The sequence below is a fragment of the Protopterus annectens genome, chromosome 8.part0, assembly GCF_019279795.1.
Source record: "Protopterus annectens isolate FY-2018-M chromosome 8.part0, PAN1.0, whole genome shotgun sequence".
Lineage (NCBI taxonomy): Eukaryota > Metazoa > Chordata > Ceratodontiformes > Protopteridae > Protopterus > Protopterus annectens.
The window spans coordinates 561,883,996-561,910,413 of NC_056741.1; the positions used below are offsets into that span (position 1 = coordinate 561,883,996).

A 26,418-nucleotide genomic window follows, 5' to 3' on the forward strand; every position below is an offset into this window, starting at 1 on the left:
CCTTGGCTTGGAACAATTTAAGAGTTTCTCCAGCCATTCACTATGTTAGCTACTTTGCAAGGAAGCCATCCTGGGTAAGGTGGTATAGGCTTTTAGTTTGTTTTGCCTTATCTTGTAGGTGGTCATGCTGAACATGGTATCTGTGTCAGTTACAGACTTTCTGTTCCTCTTCAAGCAGTGCATGCAGTGCACACAATACCAAAATAGGTACTGTCTTGTGATTTAATGAATGAAGATGTACACTGAAGGTTTTTAGTTTCTTAAGCAATGAGCTTGGGAACATTCATGGCTATACAGTGCAAGATCCAAATTTGAAATACATGGGCAGCAGGAAAGTAATGGGAAGCACAGGGCCTGAAGTGTGCCTTATTTGGTCAGGATATGACAGACACCATCGTGAGTGTCAGCAAAAAGATGTTTCCACTCCTCACCACATGTGAGCTGCAGAATGTCAAAACTGTTAAAACACCAACACACAACACTGCTTCTAGTACTACGAAAAGTGCCAAGATGAGATACCAAAACAGGAACTCTGAATAGACTTTAAATATACAGGGTTTTCAAAATCATACGTGATCATACAGTTGGAAATAAAACTTAATTAAAGTAAGGCCAGAGAGTGCAATTTGATGTAATGGTCCATCTGTAAAATGTCAGTAACTGACAATAGGTAAATTTATATTTTTTAACCAGGGATCAGTGCATCCCAGAATTTTACTTAAGAGTTGGTGGTGCTTATGTGTGTAAAATGTTTTTTTGTTTTCACAGCTTCCTTTAGCCAGTCAGTGACTCATGATTTAATATGAATGCCATCTTACATGCATTCCAAATGCTCAACTTACTTTATTTATTTATTTATGTATTGCAGTTGGTTTACCAGGATAGTCCATTGGGCCTTAAAGAACCCATTTTCAATGGAGTCCTGGGGATAAAAGCTCAAAAAAAAAAAAAAAAAAAAAAAAAAAAAGTACATATAATATTCGACAGAGACAGTCTAGGGACAGAACATTATTAATACAATGTAGGCAAAATAAAGTGAAACTAATCAGATATATAATAGCAGTCATAACAATTAATACATTGAGAGAAAAAAAAAACATGCTAGCAATAGAACAAATGCAAAAAATTAATACAAATTAGAGAACAAGTATAGTAGCTAAAAGTAGGATGTGATATTAAAGGACATGATGTAGAGTTAGTTATGTGGGGTGGGAGCAAGAGCATTCCCACTGTGATGCTAGGTGTAAGAAAAGAGACTTCTTGAAGGTAGAGTGGTTAGAGGTGGTGCGGATGTTTGGTGGTAAGGAGTTCCAGAGGCGAGCGAGGCTGAATGAAAGAAGTTTTTTGCCTGGGGGATGAGTAGGTTTATGCACTTCTAGTAGATTTTGATTATTAGACCTTAGAACTCTGTTAGGTAGGTGCATTTTAAAGGCAGAGGAAAGGGAGGGACAGAGGGAAGGGTTTAGAATAAGCTTATTGGCTAGAGTTAGTTGAGTGTAAGTTAGTTGTTTGGGAAGTTCTAGCCATTTTAGCTTATGGAGGGAGAGACAGTGGTGAGTGGAAGACTTATGGCTGGTGGCTTAATTTTGCAATTTTGTTATAGCAGGAGGTAAGCTGTTTTATTAAAGAGGACTGAAGATTAGTAAGTAGTGGGGCACCATAGAGAAGGGAAGGGTTAAGGAAGGAAGTAGAGAGTGATTTTAGTGGCGGATGTGAGGTAGGTATTCTGTCTATAAAGCATGCCAAGTTTTTGATGCGTTTTTTTTGATGTTTGTTTGTAGGTGGGAGTTAAATTTAAGTTGGTTGTCGATTTGGACCCCAAGTAGTTTGGTCTCTGACACTGTTTCGAGAGGTGTGTTGTTTTGACTAGTAATTAAGAATGAATTTATGTCGGGAGGAGTAACTTTGGAGGGAGTAAATAACATTAGTTTGGTCTTGGTAGCATTGAGAGCTAGATGATTGCTTAGCATCCATTGGTCTGTGGAAGAGAAGGCATCTTGAGTAAGTTTTTGTAGTGTAGTGATAGAAGAGGCAGAGCAGATGATAGTAGAATCATCCACGTATTGGATGATGCTAGAGAAAGGGATTGATTTGTGGAAGTCGTTGATAAAGATATTGAAGAGAAGAGGACCCAGTACGGAGCCTTGTGGAACTCCGGTAGGGGTACTAAGGAAGGAGGAAGTGGCTTTTTTCCATTTTACAGCTTGATTTCTGTTAGATAGATAACTAGAGAACCAGTTCAAAGAGGAGGAGGATAGGTAGAGTTTGGAGAGTTTAGTTAAGAGCAGGTTGTGTGAGATAGTATCAAAGGCTTTGGAAAGATCAAGGAGTAAGGTGGAAACAATTAGTCCAGAGTCGCGGTCTTTATTAACGATTTCAAGGAAGGAGAGAAGGGCAGCCATGGTGCTATGATTAGGTCTGAAACCGTGTTGTGTGGGAGTTATAAGATTATTGTCTAGGAGGTGGGGAAGGAGTTGAAGTTGTACACATTTTTCAAGGATTTTTGAAATGGGGGACAGGATGGCTATGGGATGGAAATTAGTGACGTTATTATTGTTACCACCTTTGTGTAGTGGTATAATAAAGGCTTGTTTCCAAATTTGGGGAACTATGCATTCTTGTAGGGAACGGTTAATTAAGATGCTAATAGGGTAGGCAAGACTTTCAGCAGCTATACTAAAGAAAGTAAGAAGGGATATTGTCAGGAGCATTGGTACATGGTTTCAATTTCTGAAGGAGTTTCTTGATAGTAGATGTAGGTATGGGATTTAAAGAGAAGAGAGTGCAGTCTGGGGGGGGATTTTGGGGAGGTGTTGATGAGGACAGAATTTGTGTAGAAGAGGGGGTAGTGAAGTTAGTGGGTGGGGAGTAGGGTATACTGGATGATAGAGAGGAGGTGGAGAATGAGGAGGTCAATTTGGAAATAGAGTCAATGAAGAAAGAGTTAAATTGGGTGGCTAGATCATGATCTGGAGAATTTGGGTCTGGGGTAGGAGTATCTGGTTTGCTGGGGTGGAGGAGAGTGGAGATCCCTTTCTAGAATTTTTGGGGGTTGTTTTTGTTATGGTTTTGGAGTGCAGAGAAATAGTTTTGTCGATCCATGTTTCAAGGCTGCTTAGTTTTGCAAGACAATATGTTTTTTTTTTTTTTGTTTTTGTACAAAATACTGCTATCACAGACATTTTCATTTTTAGTTTTAAATGATTCCACTATCTTCACTGTAACCCACACCCATTAGATCAAAATATTGTCCTTACTTGTTTGGCAGACGGATCCTTTTGATAGCATAATTACAGTCATCCACTTTGTTTCTGGCTTCAAATACGACCCCAAACCCTCCACGTCCCAGGCACTGAACAGGGTCAAAGTCTGTAAGATACCTTTATAAATACAATAAAAAGATAAATAAAAATTAAGCTTGAGAAATGTTTTAACAAACATGCATCTGAACACAGAAAAAAATAACAACACTGCTTGCACCTTTTTACCTCTGAGTAATACTTAAGTCTTCAGTTCACATGGTTGGCTGCAATTTAGATCAAACACAAGCCAAATGGTATACCACAAGACTAAGGCAATCTAACTTACAATACAAAATCAGTCACCTCAGAGTTTAGCCACCACAAGACAAAGGCAATATTACTTAACAATACAACATCAAACACCACAGAATTTACCCAACTGTCTGTCTATACAAAATCCACTTGCTACCTGAAATGTCCTTAATCCACATAAGGAGTGGTTCTAACCAAAAAATTATCCACAACTGGGATAAACCTCAACAATGCATATGGAAGTCTTTAAGTACTATAAAACTGCAAGCCCTTACCTTGAGACATATCCAGGCACTCTGAAATCATCAGAGCAATATTCTCTGTCTTCTACATCAACAATGCCACACTTGTTATCAGTCTGGCATTGTGTCTCAGACTCCTTCCGCAGCTTTAAAAAAAAAAAAAAGCCATTTAACAAAATGCTGAATGTCAACAGTACAAACACTACAATCTGCTGGTGAAAAACAAAGTTTGCTGCTCAAGAGTACTAAAAAAACTCAGTTAAGGCTCACATACATAACACAAGCAGAAGGTTATTTATAACTGAAAGTGGAAAGGGATGATAATGAAGCAGGATGAGGGAGGAATTTCAAGAAATAAGGGAAGAGAAGGGTTTGGATGCAGATCTTAAGGAAAATAATGACCACCATACAGAATATTATATTCATAAAATTGCAGAAAGTATTCCAAGAACTATGCCAACACATGAATGGAGAAAGGAGAGTTTGCCAATAGGGATGACTGCAAGTAAGATTACTGAAAATACGCAAGTGTGGGCTGAAATTTACTGCAGAAAATTGGCAAAAGGATTACTGTATTGGGAGCAAATAACAAAGGGGGAAGATAATAGAGTGGATGAGGTCAAGAAAAAGTTTGGACTGCTGGTTAGAGACTGCCTTCCCTATCAGGGACTGATAACAGTAGGCAAACGACCAGTCACAATACCAGTAGATTGTCAGGCACCCAGTATTACTGCTGAACAAGTTAAAACAGCACTGTCTAAGTCCAAGAATACAGCTTCTATGGGACCTGACAATATCCCTGGCTGTGTTCTACATGAACCACAGAGTGAACTGGCACCTCACCTGTGTTCAATCACAGACTCACCTTAGGCTTTGTCCCGACCGAATGGGCACTGCTACAGTCATCCCTCTCCACAGAGGAGGAGTGACTACAGACCCTGGGGAACTATTACCCCATTAGCCTGATGAGTCCGATATGCAAAGCTATGGAACACATCATCATGGACCTAATACACAAGGATATAGGGACCCTCCAAACACTGGATCCAACGCAGTTTGGTTTTGTGAAGGGTAAATCATGCCTGCTCAACTTGGTCAACTTCTTTGAGTCAGTCAACAGAGCTGTGGATGAAGGCAAGGTGGTTCATACAGCCTACCTTGATCTGGCCAAGGCCTTTGATACCATTTCCCACTCAGGAATCATAGAAAAACTCACTAAGTTAGACATCAACCCCTATATCACTAGGTGGGTTGAAAACTGGCTCACAGATAGAACCCATAGTGTGAAAGTAGCTGACTCCAAGTCAGACTGGTAGCCAGTCACAAGTAGAGGTCCCACGGGGTTTGGTCCTGGGTCCTCTCCTGTTTGGTATCTACTTCTCTGAATTCCAGGCCAACACGAAGGGACTCTGGTTGACATAGTTTGCAGACGATTGCAAGTTGGGAGCTATTATTAACTCCCCAAGGGACGTTGACATCCTACAAAAGGCCTCACTGAGACCAATGACTGGTGTCAGAACCATGGCCTTAAGCTCAATGCCAAAAAAGTGTCGTCATCCCCTTTGGGAAAAACCCGGTTCACATGAATTACCATACCACGTCGATGGTAGTCCACTGAACAAAGAAGGCATTATAAGAGATCTGGGAACACAGGATGAAAGCAACCTCTCTTTTGACCACCACATTGCCAGTGTGGTCAGAAAGTCCTACGTGGCATATCTCACTACAAAGGGTTTTTCATCTAGGAAGAAAGAGGTCACTGTCTCCCTCTACTCTTCCTCATTACGCCAATCATTGAGTACAATGCCCAATTTGGCATGTACCTCACTAAACACCTGCAACAACTGGAGAGGATGCAAAAGTACCTCACAAAGAGGATCCCAGGCCTTAAACATTTGTCCTATATGGACAGACTCAAAAAACTCCAACTATTCTCTGTCTCATATCGCCTAATTAGAGGCGATCTCTACTTGACTTACAAAGCCATGTCTGACCCAGCTTTGTTAGAAATGCTACATCTAAAGAAATCCCAATCCCTCCGCACCACACGCTTCAAAAACCTTAACCTCATTACCACAATCAACAGAACATGCTGGAGGGACAGGTTCATAACCCAGAGAATGTCCCTGCTATGGAATAGACTTCCCATACACATCAAGCAGACCAAGAAATCTTGATGAGTGGATGTGAAATAGAAAATTCACCCAAAGGATCACTTCAGTGGCTTTACTCGACAGAGGCAGTGGAAACTAAGGTTGGGTGGCACGATGCCAGGGTAATCCTATGGGCTGGGCTTGTAAAGGCTCCAGGGCCATTAGCCTAGTACACACCTATGAACCTAAGAGAAAAGGTTCATAGGTTCATACTAGGCTATCTGCCCAAGGGCATTTATAAGCCTAGCCCATAGTTATGTGGCTTTCGCCACCCCTTTAGTTTGAATAAAAACTATGCCTATCATTTTTCTGTGCCTCTGTCAAGCAGTGACACTGAAGTAATCCCTGGGGTATATCTGCGATCTCCCATCCATTGGTCAAGATTCCTCTTGAACAAGGCCAGCGAGGTGCTCTGCCTCACATGTACCGGGATTTTGTTCCACAGCATAGGGAGTCTCTGGGTGATGAATCTGTCCCTCCAGCACGTTCTATTTATAACCGTGTCAAGGTTTAAGTCTCCCACCCTTGTGGTTCTGAGGGATCTAGATTTTTTGAGGTGAAGCATATTCATCAAATCTGGGTTTGACATGGCCTTATATGTCAGGCACAGGTCACCTCTGAGCAAGCGGTATGAGACTAAATAGAGCTGGAGTTCTTTCAGTCGGGCAGCATAAGACATATTTTTGAGACCCTTTATCCTTTTGGTGAGGAACTTTTGGGGCCTTTCAAGCTGCAGCAGGTGTCTGGTCAGATACATTCGAGCGGGCATTGTATTCAATCATAGGTCTAATGAGTGATGAGTACAGGGGACGATGACCTCCCTTGATCTAGATGTGAATCCCTTCATGATCAGGTGGGCGATATAGAAGGTTTTCCTAACTACTTTAGCAACATGAGTGTCAAGCGAAGGCTACTGTCAACTTGGGTCCCCAGATCCCTGATGACTTTTCTGTGCTCAGTGGATTGCCACCTATATGGTAGCTAGGGGTAACCTTGTTTTTCCCAAAGGGTATGACTATGCATTTTTGGCGTTTAACTTCAGGCCATGGCTCTGGCACCAGTTATCCGTTTCTGTGAGGCCCTTCTGGAGGATATCTGTGTCAGATGTGTTTTCGACTATGGCGCCCAGTTTGCAGTCATCTGCAAACTTTGTCAGCCATAACCCTCCTGTGTTTGCTTGTACTTCAGAAAAGTAGATGCCGAACAAGAGTGGACCCAGGACTGAGCCCTGTGGGACACCACTTGTGACAGGCTTTGAGTCTGACATGGCTCCAGCAACTCTGACCCTGTGGGTTCTGTCACTTAGCCAGTTTGCAACCCATCTTGTGATGTATGGGTTTACATTCAAGCTGATGAGTTTTTCGATGATACCTGAGTGGGGTATTGTGTCGAAGGCCTTTGCCAGGTCGAGGTAGGCTGTATGGACTGCCTTTCCCTCATCAATGGCCTTGGTGACTGTCTCGAAAAAGTCAACCAAGTTTAAGAGGCAGGATCTGCCTTTGACAAAGCCAAACTGGGTTGGATCCAAAGTTTGCAAGTTCCCTATGTCTTTATTTATGAGTTCCATTATGATCCTCTCCATGGCTTTGCAGATAAGGCTTGTCAAGCTAATGGGGCGGTAATTTCCAGGGTCTGTGGAGGCACCGCCCTTATGAAGTGGGACCACAGTCGCCGTGCGCCACTCCTTGGGTACGTATCCTGAGGTGAGGCTAAGATTAAACAGCTGTCCTAACTGTGGGTTTAATTCCTCGTTGAGTTCATGAAGCACACAGCCGGGGACACCATCCGGTCCCATGGATGCTGTGTTTTTTTGCCTTAGTGAGGGCAGTTCTCACCTGGGCGTTGGGAGATGTTTGGGGGGCTACAATCCTCTGGAATAGATATCTCTCCTTTTGGGGGGGAAGAAGTTTGCAATGAACCTGTCAGCCAGTATGTTAGCAATGTGTGTAGGTTCAGTAATTTTCACATCATTTTGAACTAATTCGGAGCATATCTGGGAGTTTCCTCCTAGGTTTCTAACATAGCTAAAGAAGGCCTTATGATTGTCTTTAGATTCCTTGGCGATTTTTCTCTCAAAATTTGCCTTGGATGATTTTATGAGAGCTCTTAGTTTTTTACTTATAATGATCAAAGGTGTCTTACCTTTCAAGGATTTTGCTCTATCTTGTAGTAGCTTCTTCCTTTTGTTGTAGAGCTTGTTTATGGCTGGGGTCCACCAGACTGGATGCTTGCCTTTGGTACAGAGAGTCTTAGTTTTGTTTGGGATTGCCTGATCCATGCAGTCCTGTAGGTGCTGGTAGAAGGCATTTGTAAGTGATTCAGCGGTTTGAGTAATGTTTACCACTGGCTCAGGGGCCTTAAAGGAGACCACACTAGTTTTTAGAAGTGTGAAATCGGCTTTTGAGAAGTTTTTCACTGTGGTCTTTTTTGTTTCAGGTGGGGGCGGGATGAGGACCTCCAGCGAGATTAGTTTATGATCTGATCTCACCAGTGAGGGGTATACTTCCGGTGTTGAACATTTTGATCCCAGGTTCGTGATGATGAGATCAAGTATATTTTCTCCTCTTGTGGGGATGGTGACTAGTTGTTCCATGGCATTTGAGTTTATGAACTCCAGGAATCTTTGGGTTAGAGTGTTCGGGCTTGAGTAGTGTTCCCAGTCTATATTAGGGTAGTTGAAGTCACCTAGTATGATGGTGTTTGGAGATACATTTATCCCCTCCAATGTTTTCAGGAAGGCCATGTGAGGTTCCTGAGTTTGAGAGGGTGGCCTGTAACATGCTACAAATTGCAGAGCAGTCTTGCCTATGGTTAATTGCACCTGGATGGTCTCCGATGCATCGTGCGTTGCCACCAACCTTGAGGTGTGGGTGTCCTTTATGAATATGGACACCCGCCCTCCTTTCTTGGTGTTGTCCGGATTTTGCGGGCGGAACGCATGATATGAGGTGAAACCTGTTAGTGCTGGGATGCTCTCAGGAGCCTTGAACCAGGTTTCTGTCACAGCACAGACATCGATGTTCTCCATATTGAGAAGGGCCTCGAGTGCGTGCATCTTGAGATTGAGACTTCTGGCATTGAGCAGCATTACCCTTAGTTTTTTTCCTTTTTGGTGTTCTAGGGTGGTAGGTTTAGAATTTGAGCCTTGCCTAAAAAAGGCACTATGGGGGTGGCAAGAGCCTTTGCCAATATCCGGAAGCCCAGGGGTGACAGGTGCAAGCCGTCCCTTGCGAAGCAGCGTGGCTTGTCCAGCATGTCATCCCAGGCAGACAGACATTGGAGTCTTAAGTGAAAGACCTGCTCTGGTAAAATTTTTTAAATCAAATTTAGAACAGAAGCTGCTGTTAAAAATAGGATAATTAATAGGGCATATAAAATACTGCATGACAACTATAATACTCAGAGGTGTTTAGAAAAGATTGGGAAGAAAAACTGGGAAAACAATTTACAAGGGAACAATGGGTGGACATATATGCAACAAAATCCAGAACATTTAGGATTTTTGCTTGAAGTGTTTGCATAGTTACTTTTATACCTCAAGCAGACTTCAAAGAATTTGGGGAAGAAAGAGGTAAACGGGAACATGTTTTCTGGGAATATAACGAGTTGGCAGGTTTAAAAATTTCTCTACAGAGTACTCTGTCAGAATTGTTGGGTGAGTAAATGACTAACTAAGGAAATGATTCTTTTGAATTGGGACACAGGAGCTGAATTGCCTAGATATAGTAAGGCCTTATTAAGTTTAATTTTGTTGGCTGCCCTAAAAACAATAACTTGAAAATGGAAATCAAAATGCATTGAATATTGTAAAAGAGATAAAATAACTGGAAGACGGCTCTTTAGAAAAGGAAAGGAGCAAATTACACAAAAATAAATGGAATTTGTGGGAACAATAGTTTAAGGGAAGGCAGGAACTGAGTGATTTATGTAATGGTGGACTGAAAGACAGTTGACAAAGAAAGAGATGTACTGTATAATGTGTGTAAATCTAAAATGGTTTGTTTTCTTTTCTAGTGATGTCTGTGTGCCTATGTCTTAAGTTGTATTTTAGTTTGGAAAAAAAAAAGGAAACTAAGGAAATTCTGGGTAGCAAATATACTATAATTTCAGACATTAAAGTGAAACATTTCAAAATGTGCCTAAAACATTTGTGCTGCATTTACACCTTACATATGATCATTTCAAAACAGATTTCCTCATTTACAATATCAGGATTCCTCATCTCAACATATAAGGGTTGACTGTTAAGTCTCAAAAACATGGTCTGCCAGAAAAAGATGGCAAATAAGAGCATAGGTTTAGTGAAGCAACTAAACATTCAGTCTTATATATTCTCTTAGTAATATACTTATCTCAATGTATTTTATACTTGCGAGCAATCAGCAATTACATACTCTGCTACTCAAAGTCAAAATGCAATGTTCAATAATTAAATTGATCAGTTTCTGTGCTCAACATTACAGAATTCCTAAAACTACCTCCCTTCTCTCTCACAATTTCTGCTGCATCATTACAACTTTATATTATCTTCCAACGTTTCGTTATGCCTTTATTAAATGCCAGCTGGTGTCACAATGAAGTGATCACTAATCTATAGATTCTGACTTAACTATCGATACTGACGCTGCACCAGTGGATACAGTAGAAACAGCATGACAACAACTTTTTAACAATAAACAGCACTTCTTGTAAAATAGTACTACAACTTCAAGGAGACAGTACATAATAAATGGAACTGAAATGACAACCTTCTCATAAAAAGAAGGATTATACCAGTCTCATTTCCACCAATCTTGAAAGAGAAAATTTTCAGATTTCTGTGCATCATAATAGATAGTCAAAAAGAAAGCTTCCTGCAATGGGTAACTGGTGGTATTACTTATTCTAATATACCCAACTCTGCACACTTCTGAAATATTTTTAGCACCTTCACATGAAGGCATTCACATGCTGTGAAATCACATGCTAGGTAAGGAGGGCATGTTAGCTCCTGCAATCCTCAGTTCAACCACCATGCACTGATTAAGCACAACCTAAAAAAACTTAAAAAGTACACTTTTGAGAGGATATTCTTCTTCTCTTTTGGCTGTTCCCATTAGGGGTCGCCACAGCGGATCATCTGTTTCCATTTCTTCCTGTCCTCTGCATCTTGCTCTGTCACACCAACCACCTGCATGTCCTCTCTCACCACATCCGTAAACCTCATCTTAAGCATTCCTCTTTTCTTCTGACCTGGCTGCTACACCCTTAGCATCCTTTTCCCAATATACCCAGCATCCTTCCTCAGCACATGTCCAAACCAAAGCAATCTCGCCTCTCTGACTTTGTCTCCAAACTGTCCAACCAGCTGACCCTGTAATATACAGATTCCTAATCGTGTCCATCTTTGTCACACCCAGTGCAAATCTTAACATCTTTAATATTGCCACTTCCAGCTCTGACTCCTGCCTTTTTAACATAGTTGTTCTCACTACTCTCTTGTAGATCTTCCCTTTCACTCTTACTGGTACCCATCTGTCACAAATCACTCCTGACACTCTTCTCCACCCACTCCATCCTGCCTGTATTCTCTTCTTCACCTCTCTTCCACACTCACCATTACTCTGAACTGTTGATCCCAAGTACTTAAACTCATCCACCTTCGCCAACTCTACTCCCTGCATCCTCACCATTCCTCTATCCTCCCTCTCATTCACACACATATATTCTGTCTTAGTCCTGCTGACATTCATTCCTCTTCTCTCTAGAGCATACCTCCACCTCTCCAGGGTCTCCTCAACCTGGTCCCTACTCTCACTACAGATCACAATGTCATCTGCAAACATCATAGTCCATGGGGTCTCCTGTCTGATCTCGTGTCAACCTGTCCATCACCATTACAATTAAGAAAGGGCTCAGAACTGATCCTTGATGTAATCCCCACCACCACCTTAAAATCATCTGTCACTCCCACTGCAGACCTCACCACTGTCACACTACCCTCGTGCATATCCTGTACCACTCTTACATACTTCTCTGCCACTCCTGACTTCCTCGTACAATACCACAACCCCTCCCTAGGCACCCTACCATATGCTTTCTCTAAGTCCACAAAGATACAATGCAACTCCTTCTGACCTTCTCTACATTTCTCCATCAACACTCTCATAGCAAACATTGCATCTGTAGTGCTCTTTCCCGGCATGAAACCATACTGCTGATCACTAATCATCATCTCCCTTCTTAACCTAGCTTCCAATACTCTTTCCCGTAACTTCAAGCTGTGACTGATCTGTTTTATCCCTCTGTAGTTACTACAGTTTTGCACATCACCCTTATTCTTAAAAATAGGTACCAAAACACTTTATCCACTCCTCAGGCATCCCCTGACTTTCCAAGATTTCATTAAACAATCTGGTTAAAAACTCCACTGCCATTTCTCCTAAGCACCTCCATGCTTCCACTGGTATGTCATCCGGACCAACAGCCTTTCCATTCTTCAACCTCTTCAAAGCTGTCCTTACTTCCTCCTTGCTAAACTATTTCACTTCCTGATTCACTATCCCCATATCATCCAACCTTCTCTCTCTCTCATTCTCTTCATTCATCAGCCCCTCAAAGTACTCTTTCCATCTGCTCAACACAATCTCCTCGCTTGTGAGTACGTTTCCCTCACTATCCTTTATCACCCTTACCTGCTGCACATCTTTCCCAGCTTGGTCCCCCTGTCTAACCAATCGGTACGCATCCTTTTCTCCCTCTTTAGTGTCCAACCTTTCACACAACTCTCTATATGCCTTATCCTTAGCCTTCGCCACCTCTCTCTTTGCCAAGCTCCTCATCTCCTTATACTCCTGTCTACTTTCTTCATCTCTCTGACAATCCCACTTCTTCGCCAGCCTCTTCCTCTGTATACTCAGATGTTATTTCCCAGCTTTGTGGTACAGAGGGATGAAGTTCTCACTACACCCCACTTGACAACAGTTCAACTTGTAGCTCATGTACTGTTGAGAGCCAGGTGGGGGAGGGTTGAATAAGCAAGATGATGTTGGCTTGCCAATACTGGGGTGTCTGGGGGGGGGGGAACAGGTGGTTTAGGTAAGCCGATCACCATCATGCAGGCAGAGGCCTACAGGCAAAGAAAAAAGGCTGCAGACCAGAATGTGAGATTGGTCTAACCAAGATGCTGATGGCAGCCCTTTGCAGCATGTATGGAAGCATGCACATTTTAGGGGAGGGCATAGCTGGGCCTCCTGCAGTGATATGGGTGTTCAAGTCAGCCACCAGGTGGGTAAGGTTAGGGCATATGCAAAATAAGCCCTTACAGGTGCCAGGATGATGGCTCTGTGATCAGCTCTCACCTCTCAGGTAACGAGAGAGTCAAAAACGGAACTCTGCCTGACAGAAGAAATGTACCAATAGATCATATGAAGCTGATTCATAGGTTCATAGGTAGGTACTAGGCTATCAGCCCTGGGGCCTATACAAGCCCAGCCAAAAAGGTACCCTGTCTTTTACCACTCAAGAAAATTATTTTCCTGTGCCACTGTTGAGCAGAGCCACAGAGGTGATCCCCGGGGTGAATTTCCTATTTCCCATCCAATCATCAAGATTTTTCTTGAAGAGTGCTAATAAGGAGCTTTGTTTGATATAGATAGGTAATATATTCCAGAGTATAGGAAGTCTCTGGGACAGGAATCTACCCCTCCGGCATGTTCTGTTCATTGTGGTGACAAGGTTTAGCTCCCTAGAGCATGTAGCTCGGAGGGATTGGGATTTCTTTAAGTGGAGCATGTCCAACAGCACTGGGTTTGACATAGCTTTGTATGTTAGGCAGAGATCACCTCTGAGTAGGTGATATGTGACGGAGTAAAGCTGGAGTTTTTTGAGACTATCTGTGTAGGGCATCTGTCTGAGGCCGGTAATCCTCTTTGTGAGGTATTTATGCGGCCTTTCCAGTTGTTGTAGATGTCTTATGAGGTACATACCAAAAGGGGCATTGTACTCTATAATGGCTTTAATGGGTGATGAGTAGAGGGGAACAATGACCTCTTTTTTTCTGCATGAGAAACCTTTTGTGATGAGGTGTGCCATGTAGAAGGATTTCATGACTACTGTGGCAATGTGATTATCAAAGGAGAGACTACTGTCCACCTGTATCCCAAGGTCTCTTATCACACTTTCGTTGTTAAGTGGTAGCAGTAGGGAAATAAAAACAGATGTCCATATAATAGGATCCATGCAACAGTAAAATTCTAGCTGCAGGTACATTTCATTTCTTCCGACCTGGCTTCAAGAGCAGAAGTATAACTTCTAAGTGGCAACGGTTTCCTCTCTATGTTAAAGACATCAGTACAAAGCTTAGCTATAAAGTGGAAGATAACTTTAGCCAAATTTTATTCTTTTTGGAAAAAGAAACAAGTGTGCGTGAACCTCTAATCTAAGCCCAACCAAGAGGTCTTCAGTGTTAAATTCGCAGTTACTTTCTCTGTTTGGGAATTTTACAGCAGGCATCTGTTTTGTGGGAGACATTCACTGCAGCATCAGCTTTGCACATGCTTTATGACAAACTCTTGCAGTATCTGCCATTATTGGGCTTTTGTATCAAATCAGACTAAAAAGTCTGAGCGAGTGTCTCTGTAGTGCACCTTGGAAATCCAGCTCATATGTTGTTCAGCATCTTGACTGTGAAAGCATCAGCTGGACTGCTACAAGCACCTTCTAAATGGAACACACATTTTATGTTATGAGTACCTTCACTGGAAGTAGTTTTTGCTAATCTTGAGTGCCTTATCTCAGACAGCCTTGTCTGATATTTCTTGGTCATATCTTCTATTTGTTAGTCTAACACCTTCCCAAGACAGAATCATATGGATATGACAACCAAAGGAACCAATTCCAATGAGTACAGGCATGTACATTTTTATAATGCATCTCTTGTACTCTGCTTCTCTATCACTGGCAAAGAGTGCAGAAAACAGGACTAACTTGAGTCCTCTGAAGTCATTCAGGGAAGCAGGGAGAAAAAGTTCTTATTAAAGGCACTTAGATTTTCCCAGGACACTACAGAAGAAAGTTTATTTGAAGCAAGGGCAAGTGAGCTTTCTTCTAGTGAGGCACTCTAGACGTCATCCCTAAAAATCTATACTGCATACAGGAGAAGAGTTTTAGCTCATCTATGCCCAGCATTTCTAAGCACCACTTCTAGGGCTCAGAAAGCATCTTCACCTCCCCATCTGAAATGTTTATGCATTAAGTTCAGTCTCATCACGGGAGACCTCAGAGCAAATATATCCTCTTTACTAGTGCTGTATTGCACAGGGGAATGGATTATGTCACAGTATGTGAAATCCTTCTCTTCCACATCTGACTATGGTGACATCTCTGAAGAAGACCCCACTTTCTTTTAGAGAGCAGGGCTACATCCAAAGTGAATGGGCTGGAGGCTACAAAAACAGTGTGAGTAGTTCATGCCCATGCCACCAGATATTCCTCAGCAAATTTTCTGAAGTGGGAATCAGATATACATGTGCCAGAAGCACTAGATTCAGAAAGATCAGGGGACTTGAAGCCATTAGAACCAGCAGAAAAAGGACAAAACTAGCCTGGTTCCACAATGCAAGGGAGAGAGTCCAGCTACATCTTAGGTGACCAAAGTTCCACTAGCAGTCTTAGCACTGAAGGCGTTAAGCAGGGAGGGGGAGGAGTGAAGAGGCATCACCCGCTCACATCAGGTGAAGGGAGGGACTGTGTGCACTCAGGGGCATACCGAGCAGTGCTACTTTCCTGACTGGGACCCAGAAGCTCACCACTCAGTGCCTTGGGATAGGGAGTAGGGAACAGATGCCTGGAGAGAATGCCTTTTATGGAAGTGAGAGAATGTCCTCTAATGTCATCCAATTGAATGTCGCTATCCTGAACCGTGATAGACACACATGACAGGAACAGAGAGGAAAAAAAAAAAGAAGAAAACATCAAACCACCCTTTATGACTGTCCAGCAAACCCTTGCCCCAGTGATGGGGAATGAATGGGCTGACTTGGAGGGGCCCAAAAGGAAAGAGAGAGGATGACTAAAAACTGGATTAGACTGATAAGCTAAAACTGGCAGGAAATTTAAGTGGCACAGCAAGAAGAGAAGTATCAGGTAAAACATTTTTGCTTCTGTGAAGGACTGGAACCACAAAGATTCAGCTATGGTGCAATGGAAACACTACCAGAGGTCAAGCTGGTTTCCAGGGAGGCAAAACTACTACTTGCCTATCAGAGTTGAGGGCAAAGCTAAATTAGCTGTCTAAACCAAGGGTGGGCAAAAAGTACAGTTGTGTACACTTACCATAAATGTAGATGTTAGAGTGTATTCAGTTGCAGTAATCACATTTGGGTTATCTGCTTGCAGTAGCCCTCAGTTGGCCTGATAAACAAAGTCTTGGGTCCTGCATCGGCTGCTGTCCCTTCTTCCATGACGGCAGGTCGTCAGGGGTATAAAACATGCAGCCGACACCATTACATCAGTTTTTCTTGCCCCAGATGTCAGGTGCCCCCCTAATGGGAAGCAAATAAATCTATAAATATACAAGGTTATACCTCCAACAAAAAAGCAAATACACCAAAAAGCTTCTGAGCATAGTAAAGTAGAGTAGAGGTATAGCCAAAAAAAGAAATAGGGCTGGAGGGAGGGTAACCAGGACTGCAACCGTAAATACACTCTTACATTTACATTTATGGTAAGTGTACACAACTGTACTATATTCTTCGTGTTTCACTGTTGCAGTCATTACATTTGGGTAGATTCCCAAAGCTAAGGATGGGAGGAGGAATTCAGATAGCATTAGGACCAGCTATAAGGCCCTGCAAGACTGCAGTGGCAAATCCAGCTCTGAATTTAGAGAAACTTAGCAGATGGTAATGCTTGGTGAAAGTATGTACTGAGCTCCAGGTAGCAGCTTCTAGGATGTCCATGGTAGGGACACCTCTGAGAAAGGCTGTAGCGGTAGATGCAGCCCTGGTTGAGTGGGGTCTGATACCCTGTGGGATAGGTTTTCCAAGGTGCATGTAGCAGAAACAAATGCAATGGTCTATCCATTTGGAAATGGTTTGCTTTGAAATAGCCTTCCCCTCTGCCCCTGCAGCAAATGCCACCAGCAGTTGGTCAGATTTCCTTTGAGGTTTAGTCCTGTCCAAGTAGAATCTAAAGTTGTCTGTGCACGTCTAGGGAGTGCAGTATCTGTTCCCCTTTGTTATGTGGGTTAGGAAAGAAGGTTGGCAAATGAATGGACTGATTAAGGGCCACACTGGATCCCACCTTGGGCATGAAGGAGGGATTGGTCCTGAGGGACACCCTGTCCGCATGAAAGATGATGAAAGGCTCCACTGCCATGAGGGCCTGAAATTCAGATACCCTTCTTGCTGAAGTGATTGCTAAAAGGAAAGCTGTTTTCCAAGAGAGGAATTTTAAATCCGCAGTGGCAGCTGGCTCAAAAGGAGGAAGGGTGAGCTTTTCCAATACAAAGTTAAGGTCCCAGGCTGGAGCTGGGGCTCTCCTGGGTGGTTGTAAACTTTTGGCCCCTCTGAGGAACTGCTTGGGCAGTGGATGAGAGAAGAGGGGAGGTTCTGTGTTATAATCAGCTGAAATGGCTGAGGCATGAATTTTGATGGAGGAGAAAGACAGGCCCTTGTGAAGCATCTCAGTTAAGTATTGTAAAATCTGAGGTAAATTGGGCACTGCTGTGCTCATCCCTGGTTCCAAGCACTGAATCTTTTCCATTTTTCAGCATAAAATTTTCTAGTACTAGGCCTCCTTGCCTCTAAAATGATATCCATCGCTGGTTTATTGAGGGATGGTAAAGGAGAGATTAGGTAATTAGCCAGGCTGCTAGGTTCAGTGTCTGAAGCTGATGGTGCAGAATCTGGTTCTCCTGCTGAGACAATAGGGTAGGAGTCTGAGGCAGGTGCCATGGGGCCAACAGTAACACACTGCGCAAGAGAGGGTACCAGTGTTGGCGTGGCCAGTTTGGTGCAATCAAAATCGTCCTTGGTTTGTCTTGTTTGATCTTTAGTAGTACTTTGGAGAGGAGAGGCAGAGGAGGAAAGGCATAAACTGATAGTTTTTCCAGCTGAAGGACAGAGCATCCACTTTCCAAGCTTGTTTGTGGGGAGTCCTTGTGAAAAATGTCCAATTGATAGTTGTCGGGGGAGGCAAACAGGTCTATATCTGGGCTCCCCCATTTGCTTGTCTACTTGTTGCAAATCCTTGGTTCCAGCTTCCACTCGTGTGGGTCCATGAGGTTTCTGCTTAGTTCGTCTGCCAGTGCATTTAGTTTTCCTGGCAGGAATTGAGCTTGTAGATGCACTTGGTAGCTCAGGGCTGTGTTCCACTATGCCATGGCTAGTCTGCATAGGGGGTAAAAATGTGTACCCCCCTGTTTATGTACCACATAACAGTGGTGTTGTCCATCATTACCATCAATTGTCCTGGAAGAATGTGATCCTTGAAGGCTGTCAAAGCATGCTGTACAGCTAACATTTCTTTTTGATTGATATGCAAGTGCATCTGACTTGGGTTCCATTTGCCCTGAATGCACTTCCCTGCCAGGTGAGCCCCCCATGCATAATCTGATGCATCTGTTGTTAGGGTTTGGGCGGCAGGGGGTGGTGTGAATGGTAGTTCCTTGTTTTGGTGGCAGGCCTGTGCCCACCAAAGAAACTCTAGGCGTAGGCAAGGTATGATAGGAGGAATCATTGCTTCTAGATCCTGAGAATGTTGACACCATAGGCTTTTTAGATACCATTGTAGTTTCCTCATATGCAGTCTTGCATATGGAATCAGAAGAATGCAGGAGGCCATGAACCCCAAGGCTTGTAGCATTTGCCTTGCAGATAGTAGGGTTTTTGTGGCCAATTGTTTGAAGTGGGTTGCCAAATGAATTTGTTTCTCTGGCGTGAGGAAAACCATCTGGGAAGTTGTATTCAAACTTGCTTCCAGGAATATGATTTGTTGACAGGGTACCAGGTGTGATTTATTTTCATTTATGGTGTACCCCAGACAAGTTAGCACCCTTTGTACAAAGGCCAGATGATTCAAAAGTATGTCCTGGCTTTCTGATTGAATTAAACAATCGTCCAGGTACGGGTATATTTGAAAATTTCTTTGCCTGCAAAATGCGATGACTGGGGCTAGGCACTTTGTGAATACCCTGGGCGCAGTAGATAAGCCAAAGGGCAGTGCAGAGAACTGGTAGTGATTATAATCTGCTTTGAAGACTAGGTACCTTCTGCAAGATTCCATGATTGGGATGTGCAGGTATGCTTCTTTTAAAATGAGTGTTACCATCGAGGCATCTTTTCCTAGCATAGGAAGCAATTGGTGAAGAGTCAGCATCTTGAATTTTGGAATTACCAAAAAGGTGTTTAGAATAGACAGGTCCAGAATAGGATGCCATGAATTGTCTTTTCTAGGTACCAGGAAAAGTCTGGAGTAGAAACCTTGTCCTTTTTCCTCTTCTGGTACAGTTTGAATAGCCGTCATGTTTAAAAGACAAGAGCCTTTGCTTTTGAGCCTCTACCCACTGATTTGGGGTAGATCTGGCCAACCTTTTGGCATTGGTAATGTGTGGAAGTGAAATTTGTATCCTTGGGACACTACATTTAAAACCCATTTGTCCTGGGTAATGAGTTCCCAGTATTTGGCCTGCAGACCAATCTTTCCCTCTAAAGGAGCATTCAGTTGAGAAGTGATTGGAAGTTTTAAAATCAAGTCATTGAGACAGTTTTCCATGGGGGGGGAGTCTTACTACTCCCAGATTTGGAAGCGGAAGCCCACCACTGCTTAGTCTTGTGCGTACCCTGGGACTGAAACCTGGGATTTCTGTTGTGCCTGGGTTTGGATTGAGAAGGCCTGGAAAGGACCAATTCTTAGAGGGCCAATGCCTACTAAATCTTGGAGGCTAAACTTGTAAGACATCTTTAACGGTTTGCATAGTTTTAGCTTTATCTTCCATCTTTTTAAGAACTTACCAAACAGGCGGTCCTGATTAACATTGCTCCTTAAGCCAAGCATGCCTTCTGAGTACAGACCCAATGACAGCAGCCCTGCAGGAGGCCTCTAAAGAATCAAACCCGTATTGCAAAGTATGTTTTCCAACCTGTTCAGCAGAATGCATTAAATCCTGCAATTCCTTATTTTCGGCACAGTCAGGAATTAACATAATTTTCTGTTTAAGCAACCCAATAACATGTAGTTGATACTTTAACATAAGAAACTGACAGTTTAAGGCCCTAATGACCAAGGTTGCAGAAGTGTAAACCTTCTTACCCCATCTATCCAGCGCCCTGGAATCTCTATCAGAAGGGGTAGGGTTTTTGGCAGTAGAGGCCTAAATGCCCTTGGGTCCCTGTGAAATAGTCTCTGAATCCGCAATAGGATTTTTAAAAAGGAACTTGTGAGAATCAAGAACCCTGTAATACTGTCAGGTTTTCTGGGAGCAGGAGGCAAAGAATCAGGGGCCAAACTAGATTCCAAAAAGGCATCAACAATGTCTACTACAGGAGGTACAGCTAAAGGCCTATGCTGAGGCAAGAGTAAGAAATCCCTAAGCCTCTTTTTCGAATCAGAAAAATCCTGGCTTTCCCAGTGGAAATGCTCCCTTAGAGTGTGCAAGGTTTCACCAAAAGAAAAATCCTCAGGAGGGGAAGCAAAGGGAATAGAGTTCTCTGCATCAGAATCCTCATAAGTAGATAAGGGTAAATCCTGGTCATCAGAAGAATCAGAAAAATCTGAATCCTAGTCAGAAGATTCATAAATAATTTCAGTCCTAGGCCTCTTAGAAGAGGGTGGCTGGCTTCCCCTAATTAAAGTTATAAGACCTTCAGACATTCTTATCATTTGTTTTTTAGGCATAGAGACCTGAGCATGCAGCCTGGGCGTCAGTTTTCTAGGCATGATTCGAGGTTTAGGCCTTAAAGAAGGAGGAGGCATCGGTTTAATATGCAAGTCCGTAGGCCTGAATACACCCTCCGAAGTCCGTGCCTGCACAGAGGCTCCGGACCCATCCAAGGTAGAGACATCCGCAGGTTCCACAGTTGAAGCATCTCACGGCATACCGGACTCCGAATGGGTCTCAGTACAGGCCTGCGAATCAGAAGTAGCGGGTGTCAGGGGCTGCGAAAGCGCCTCACTGAGTACCAGCAAAGTGGCGACTGGTTAGGAGAATCGTCGTCAGCAGCTTCGGACCTAGGCGGCCTGTCTTTGTCTTTATCTTTGCGTTTTTTCAGAATTCCGGATGGCTTACCGACGATATTTCTGGATAATTGAACCGAAATATTTAGAGGAGAAACTGTACCGACGGCAGATAGTGCGTTGATTAAATAAACCACAAAACCGACAGTAAGGTACGTTGTGATCAGGGCCTAGGCAAGGAATACAGTACGAATGAAAATATTTGTGTGGTATTTGCTTTCCACAAGAAATGCAATTATTAACTTTTACTGACATTGGTAAGGAGCAAGAAAAATTTTCCCCAACGGGGTACTTAGCTTTAGTTGAAGACTTCGGTTCTGAAACTTGAAAACGAAAATTTCAGGAGTCGGCCGACTGGCACATGCGAACTGCTTCTGCTTCGGGCACCGCACAGCAAGAAAGACAGATGTAATGGCGTCGGCTGCATGTTTTATACCCCTGACGACCTGACGTCATGGAAGAAGGGACAGCAACCTACGCAGGACCCAAGACTTTGTTAATCAGGGCGACTGAGGGCTACTGCAAGCAGATAACCCAGATGTGATGACTGCAACAGTGAAACACGAAGAACATCAATACCATTTTGTGACCAGTGTACCCAGGCCTATGCAGGAACAGCAGGATATCAAACCAGCCATACTCTAAGGATGACTGAGTGCCCCTCAAGAAGTCAGGCTGTGAGAACTGATACCTGCCTGTAATAAATAGCTTCCCTGCATGTGTTTGATGCTGTAAATCATAAAAAGCACTTGCTCTGTCATGTAAGAATAAAAAAGGGACTGTTCATGACTGGTGCTCGTACTAACAATCTTTTATCCATTTTCTTATGTTTGCCTTTCCTCCTCATTGATTTTTTCTTTGTGCCCTCAAAATTAATGGGAGACTCTCAAATTAACGGATGAGCAGATATTCCTTGATTTAGTGCAAAAGCTTTCTATGCTAAGCAAACACTCATAGCAGTCTCAGACTCCAGAAAATGTGTGTAGGTGGTGAATTACTGTCCCACACCAAGACAGTAGACAATAGTTCCTCAGGTGAATCTGTCTCCCACAGGCACATTTGCTGGTGACTTTCAGGTAATGTTATGCGGCCACCCAAAAATTTCCCAAAACAATAATTTCAAAACCAAAAAACTTGTAAAGTAAATAACACTTTAGAAATATGGAGCAAAAAAGCCCAGTATGATTGTACTTATTGTTCAAAGCATGGGAAGAAGGGACAGATAAGCCACTACCTAAATATAACTGTTTACTTTCTGGAGATAAAAACAAAATGGAGATGATGTGGGCTGTCCTTGCCCTTACAAAAGGACTTCCTGTAAATGTCTTTGTGTAGGAGATGCCCGACTGCTCTTGAAGTCAGGCTACAAAACATCTGCCTGTCTTTTACATGGCATGTGCTACATACTTTAGATCATAAAAATTACTTGCTCTGTCATGCAAAATTAAAAAAAAAGATTGCTCGAGTGAGACTGGTGTTTGTTGTTCTGAGGATCTTCTCCTTTCTCAATGCTGTACGCTTATGCAGGTGGCATACATAACTTCATGGATGTAGGGTTTTCCCCCCAGAGTTTGTTTTAAGCCGTCCCCATTTGTTTCAATGTTATGGGCAGTTTTTGAGATTGTGTAAACAAGTATTTGCAATGTGAGGGTTGGTCTTCTGAGACTTCATAGTCGAAACATGTTTAATGCAATGGATAAAGAAACAGTGAACATCAGAGATGCTTTGATAACTAATATGCATCTCCCATATCTGCCCAACTTACAGGAAAAGCCATACAGATGATGGATGGAACTGATCACCGAATGCACAAGTTATATCTGACCTAAAAGTCTTACATAACTACTGTCCTGATGAGTGTACACCTGAAATAATACAGCATGCTGTGGCTGAAGAAGCTCGTGATGAAGAGGTGAACCACTTTTGGTGGGGCTGCAAAAGATGCACTGTCATCCAGAAAAGCCACATGCACAGCTTCTGGCTACAAAAGACAGTCAATGACAGCAGGATAACTTACTGACCACCCCTAATTCAACTGCAAGATCCACACATCAAGTCTATGAACTGAACCATGAAGAATGCGGCTGTCATAAAGAATGTGGCTCAAGACCTACAGGAAGGTTTGAAGCTGGACCTCCACTGCATTCTTGTCCATGCGGTAACATTTAAGACTTCTTGGGCTATCTCTAAGGGAAGGAACAACCAAATGTATAGTTTTGTCTGTTCCACCCTCCTAAAAGCAACTGTGAAATGGAACCAAAGGGGACTTCTCCAAGTCTGGAAAGACACCCCCACCCCCACCCTCATAAATATGGCAGCACCAATTTTTTTTCTGATTTCTTTTTCTGCAAGGTGTCTGCCACCAATCAATTCATCTCTCCTTGAGGACAAAACAATCCAGGCAACTATGTCTCCTTTTCCACATTTTTTCCTATCACCTACTGGTCCTTGACTGTCTGATGTTTGCACTACTAAAACATGCTTCCACATGACACACTGCCTACAATAAAGCACTGCTTAGCAGTTCTTACATACAGCTCAGCCTGTGCTGTAGGCGTAATAATATGGTCTCCTATGGAAGTCACCAGCATAATGTATAAAGTATTTATAAAGCACTTCCCACCTAAGAGAGCATGAGCTGCTACCTGCTGCTCAAGTTCATCATTTTTAGTCAGCTCCCTCAGCACTAGTCATAAGAGGAGTTCTTAATACGGATATCAAAAATCTGTTATCCAAGTAGGAAATACAAAGTATTCCTTCATGCAATGCAAGCTAGTAAACAATATGGGCACAGAGAAGAGACCAAGCAACAGCAACTTCTAATAAAAATGATGACCATACACAGCAGAATGAGGGAAACTCCTGTGAAGATCCCAGACATAATGTCCAGTCACCTCATCCAGGTGCCCCTAGGCAATAAAAGCAAGCCTCTTTGGAGAGTCACCATCCAGAAATTTGACTTAATGGGCTTGTTAAAGTCACTGAGGTGCAGAAATGGACAGAAATCTTCTGTCCTTCTTGAAACAAAGAATGGCAGAATAACTCTTTGCTTTTCTCCCGGCTTCTTCCTACAATTCTGCAGAAACTGCCTGGATTCCGAGGAGACCTATTTCTACATTACAACCTAATATTTCTAAGATATAACCAGCAATGGCTATATCCAAAAACATTCTGTACTGTGGTAATAGCTCTCCAAGTGAAAGTAAGCTTAGACAATTGGCTCCCAAAGGCAATGCAACTAGACAGTCCTGTGATGGCTGCATTGGTGGAGCCATCCCCAGAGATTTAGCCTGAATCACAGGTGTAAGCAGCACTATATTATGCTTATGAGCCATCCTCATTTTGCGGGAGTCTATTTAAACTATGCTGGCCGAAAAGATGATAAAAATTAGTATTAAAGGTTATCCTCTTTCATCAATGCTTGTTTGCTGTTTTGGAGGCTTGTTAAAAAAGGATATCACCCTGAAAGGAGTCACTAAGAAATCTGTCTGAGCACTTCCCCTTTAACACAGAAGAGCCCAAGACGCACCATATAGAATGCAGATACATTGCTGAAATTGCTGCCATAGCATCAGTTCACTCAAATTTACAGTCAAGTTATGTCTAGTGTAAAAAGCTTTTCCAGACACTCCTGGACAACAGATTCATGGATCACTGACAGTTTTTGCAGAGTATGATTCAAGAGTAAAGTGTGGAATATGTACAAGTAGGACAAGCAAGAGACCAAAGTCTCCAGGTGGTGGAAAAAAATGATCTTGCCAACCACGTCCAAAACCATAGTCCCAGACAGTAATGTGGAAAGGAATTGTGGTCTTCAGGATCTATGATGGATCATGAATCATAGCTCATTTTGCAGTATACCCTGGGATGCTTGGCGAGGATAGCACACCACTTCAGTTGGACCTAAACAGGGCATCCACCTTCACTGGAGCAAAGGGAACTAAATGAGAATGCATCTAGGCTGAATATATGGTATCCTTCAGGAACGCTTTCATCAAAGTATGACCTCAGGTTCTTATCCTTTTTGTCCAAGTAATGACAGTGACATTTTTGGAAATATGAAGAGCTCCAGGCCAGTCCACAATGGATTTATTAATCTTGAACATCTCATCAAAGGACGGGTAATCCAGAAGACAGCAATATGCAGAGTAGATCTCATTATACTTGTTCTCAGAAACATGGACCTCAACATTATTTGAACCCCATTCCTTCAAAACATCTTTATTACATTCAAACACACACAAAAACAGCTTTAATATCAATTGATGCATATGACTTGTAAATGTATGTGTAGTATGCTGTGAAAACAATGTATCATTTTTTTGCATTTTGTCTTTACTCAGTCTGGCTTGATACACAGTACTGAAATATTACAGCTATAATGAGAAACAGAACCACTATTGATGTGAGTAGATCTTGTGTAAGAACACTACTTGTGCTATTTCTCAATTAAATTTTCTTGATCTTACAAAAAAAAAAAAAAATGTAATTACGAACTTATATTGAGGAGTTCATAAATGTCACTACATATACACACTCACTCTCTGTATTTACTAGCCTTAACACACAAAGTTATATTACTGAATCTTTATACTAACCAGATGTATAATGCTGTTGTCCCAGATCATGGCTAAAAAGGGTCCTCAGAAAAACCTACCTACCCAGTTAGAAATAAACTATGAATGAATGAAGTTAAATGAAGACATGTGGGACTCCCCTCTCCCCTAGTTGGCAAGTCAAACAATACATGGGGGGGGGGCGGATTGCTGGGGAAGCTCTCCCAAATGCAACTGCCAAGTCTTTGATAAGGCCTCGAGGAGCTATTACACAGAAACTGACTAGAAGTGATTATGTTCTAGGTGTTCTATCACAGGTGGTGATATGAGGGAGCCCTGGCACACACCTACCAGGGGGGTTACCACAAGTACATTTCCCTTTCTTTCATTACCAAAAGATGACAGGTGAGAACTCAGCCCCTCACAAGCTGAAGGGAAAGAAGTTTCTGTTGCACTTATTTCATATCATTTCTTTCCCCTCAATCTCTGAAGCTGACTGTAGCTGTCAAACTTCATGTAACAATGCTGACCCTGTGACAGACTTATTTCACCAACATTCTCAGGATGATCTGCCTCTGAACATAAGAAGACTTTAAAGGCTTTAAATGCCCTTGGGATGGCTTTTAAGAGAGAATTATTTTTTTAACAGCAAATACAAACAAGACCTGGAAAGCTCTGGGAAAAAATTCCAACAATA

General features: G+C 42.6%; 1 protein-coding gene across 1 annotated transcript in view; it reads right to left on the bottom strand.

Moving 5' to 3' along the window:
• EIF2AK3 (eukaryotic translation initiation factor 2 alpha kinase 3) overlaps positions 1–26,418 on the bottom strand; it is a 928,830-nt gene that overhangs the window by 322,135 nt on the left and 580,277 nt on the right. The window contains exons 10-11 of the mRNA XM_044079283.1: positions 3,830–3,942; positions 3,258–3,380 (exon numbers count right to left, since the gene is read on the bottom strand). Coding sequence (XP_043935218.1) covers positions 3,258–3,380; positions 3,830–3,942 — 236 coding nt within the window. The remainder of the gene's footprint in view (positions 1–3,257; positions 3,381–3,829; positions 3,943–26,418) is intronic.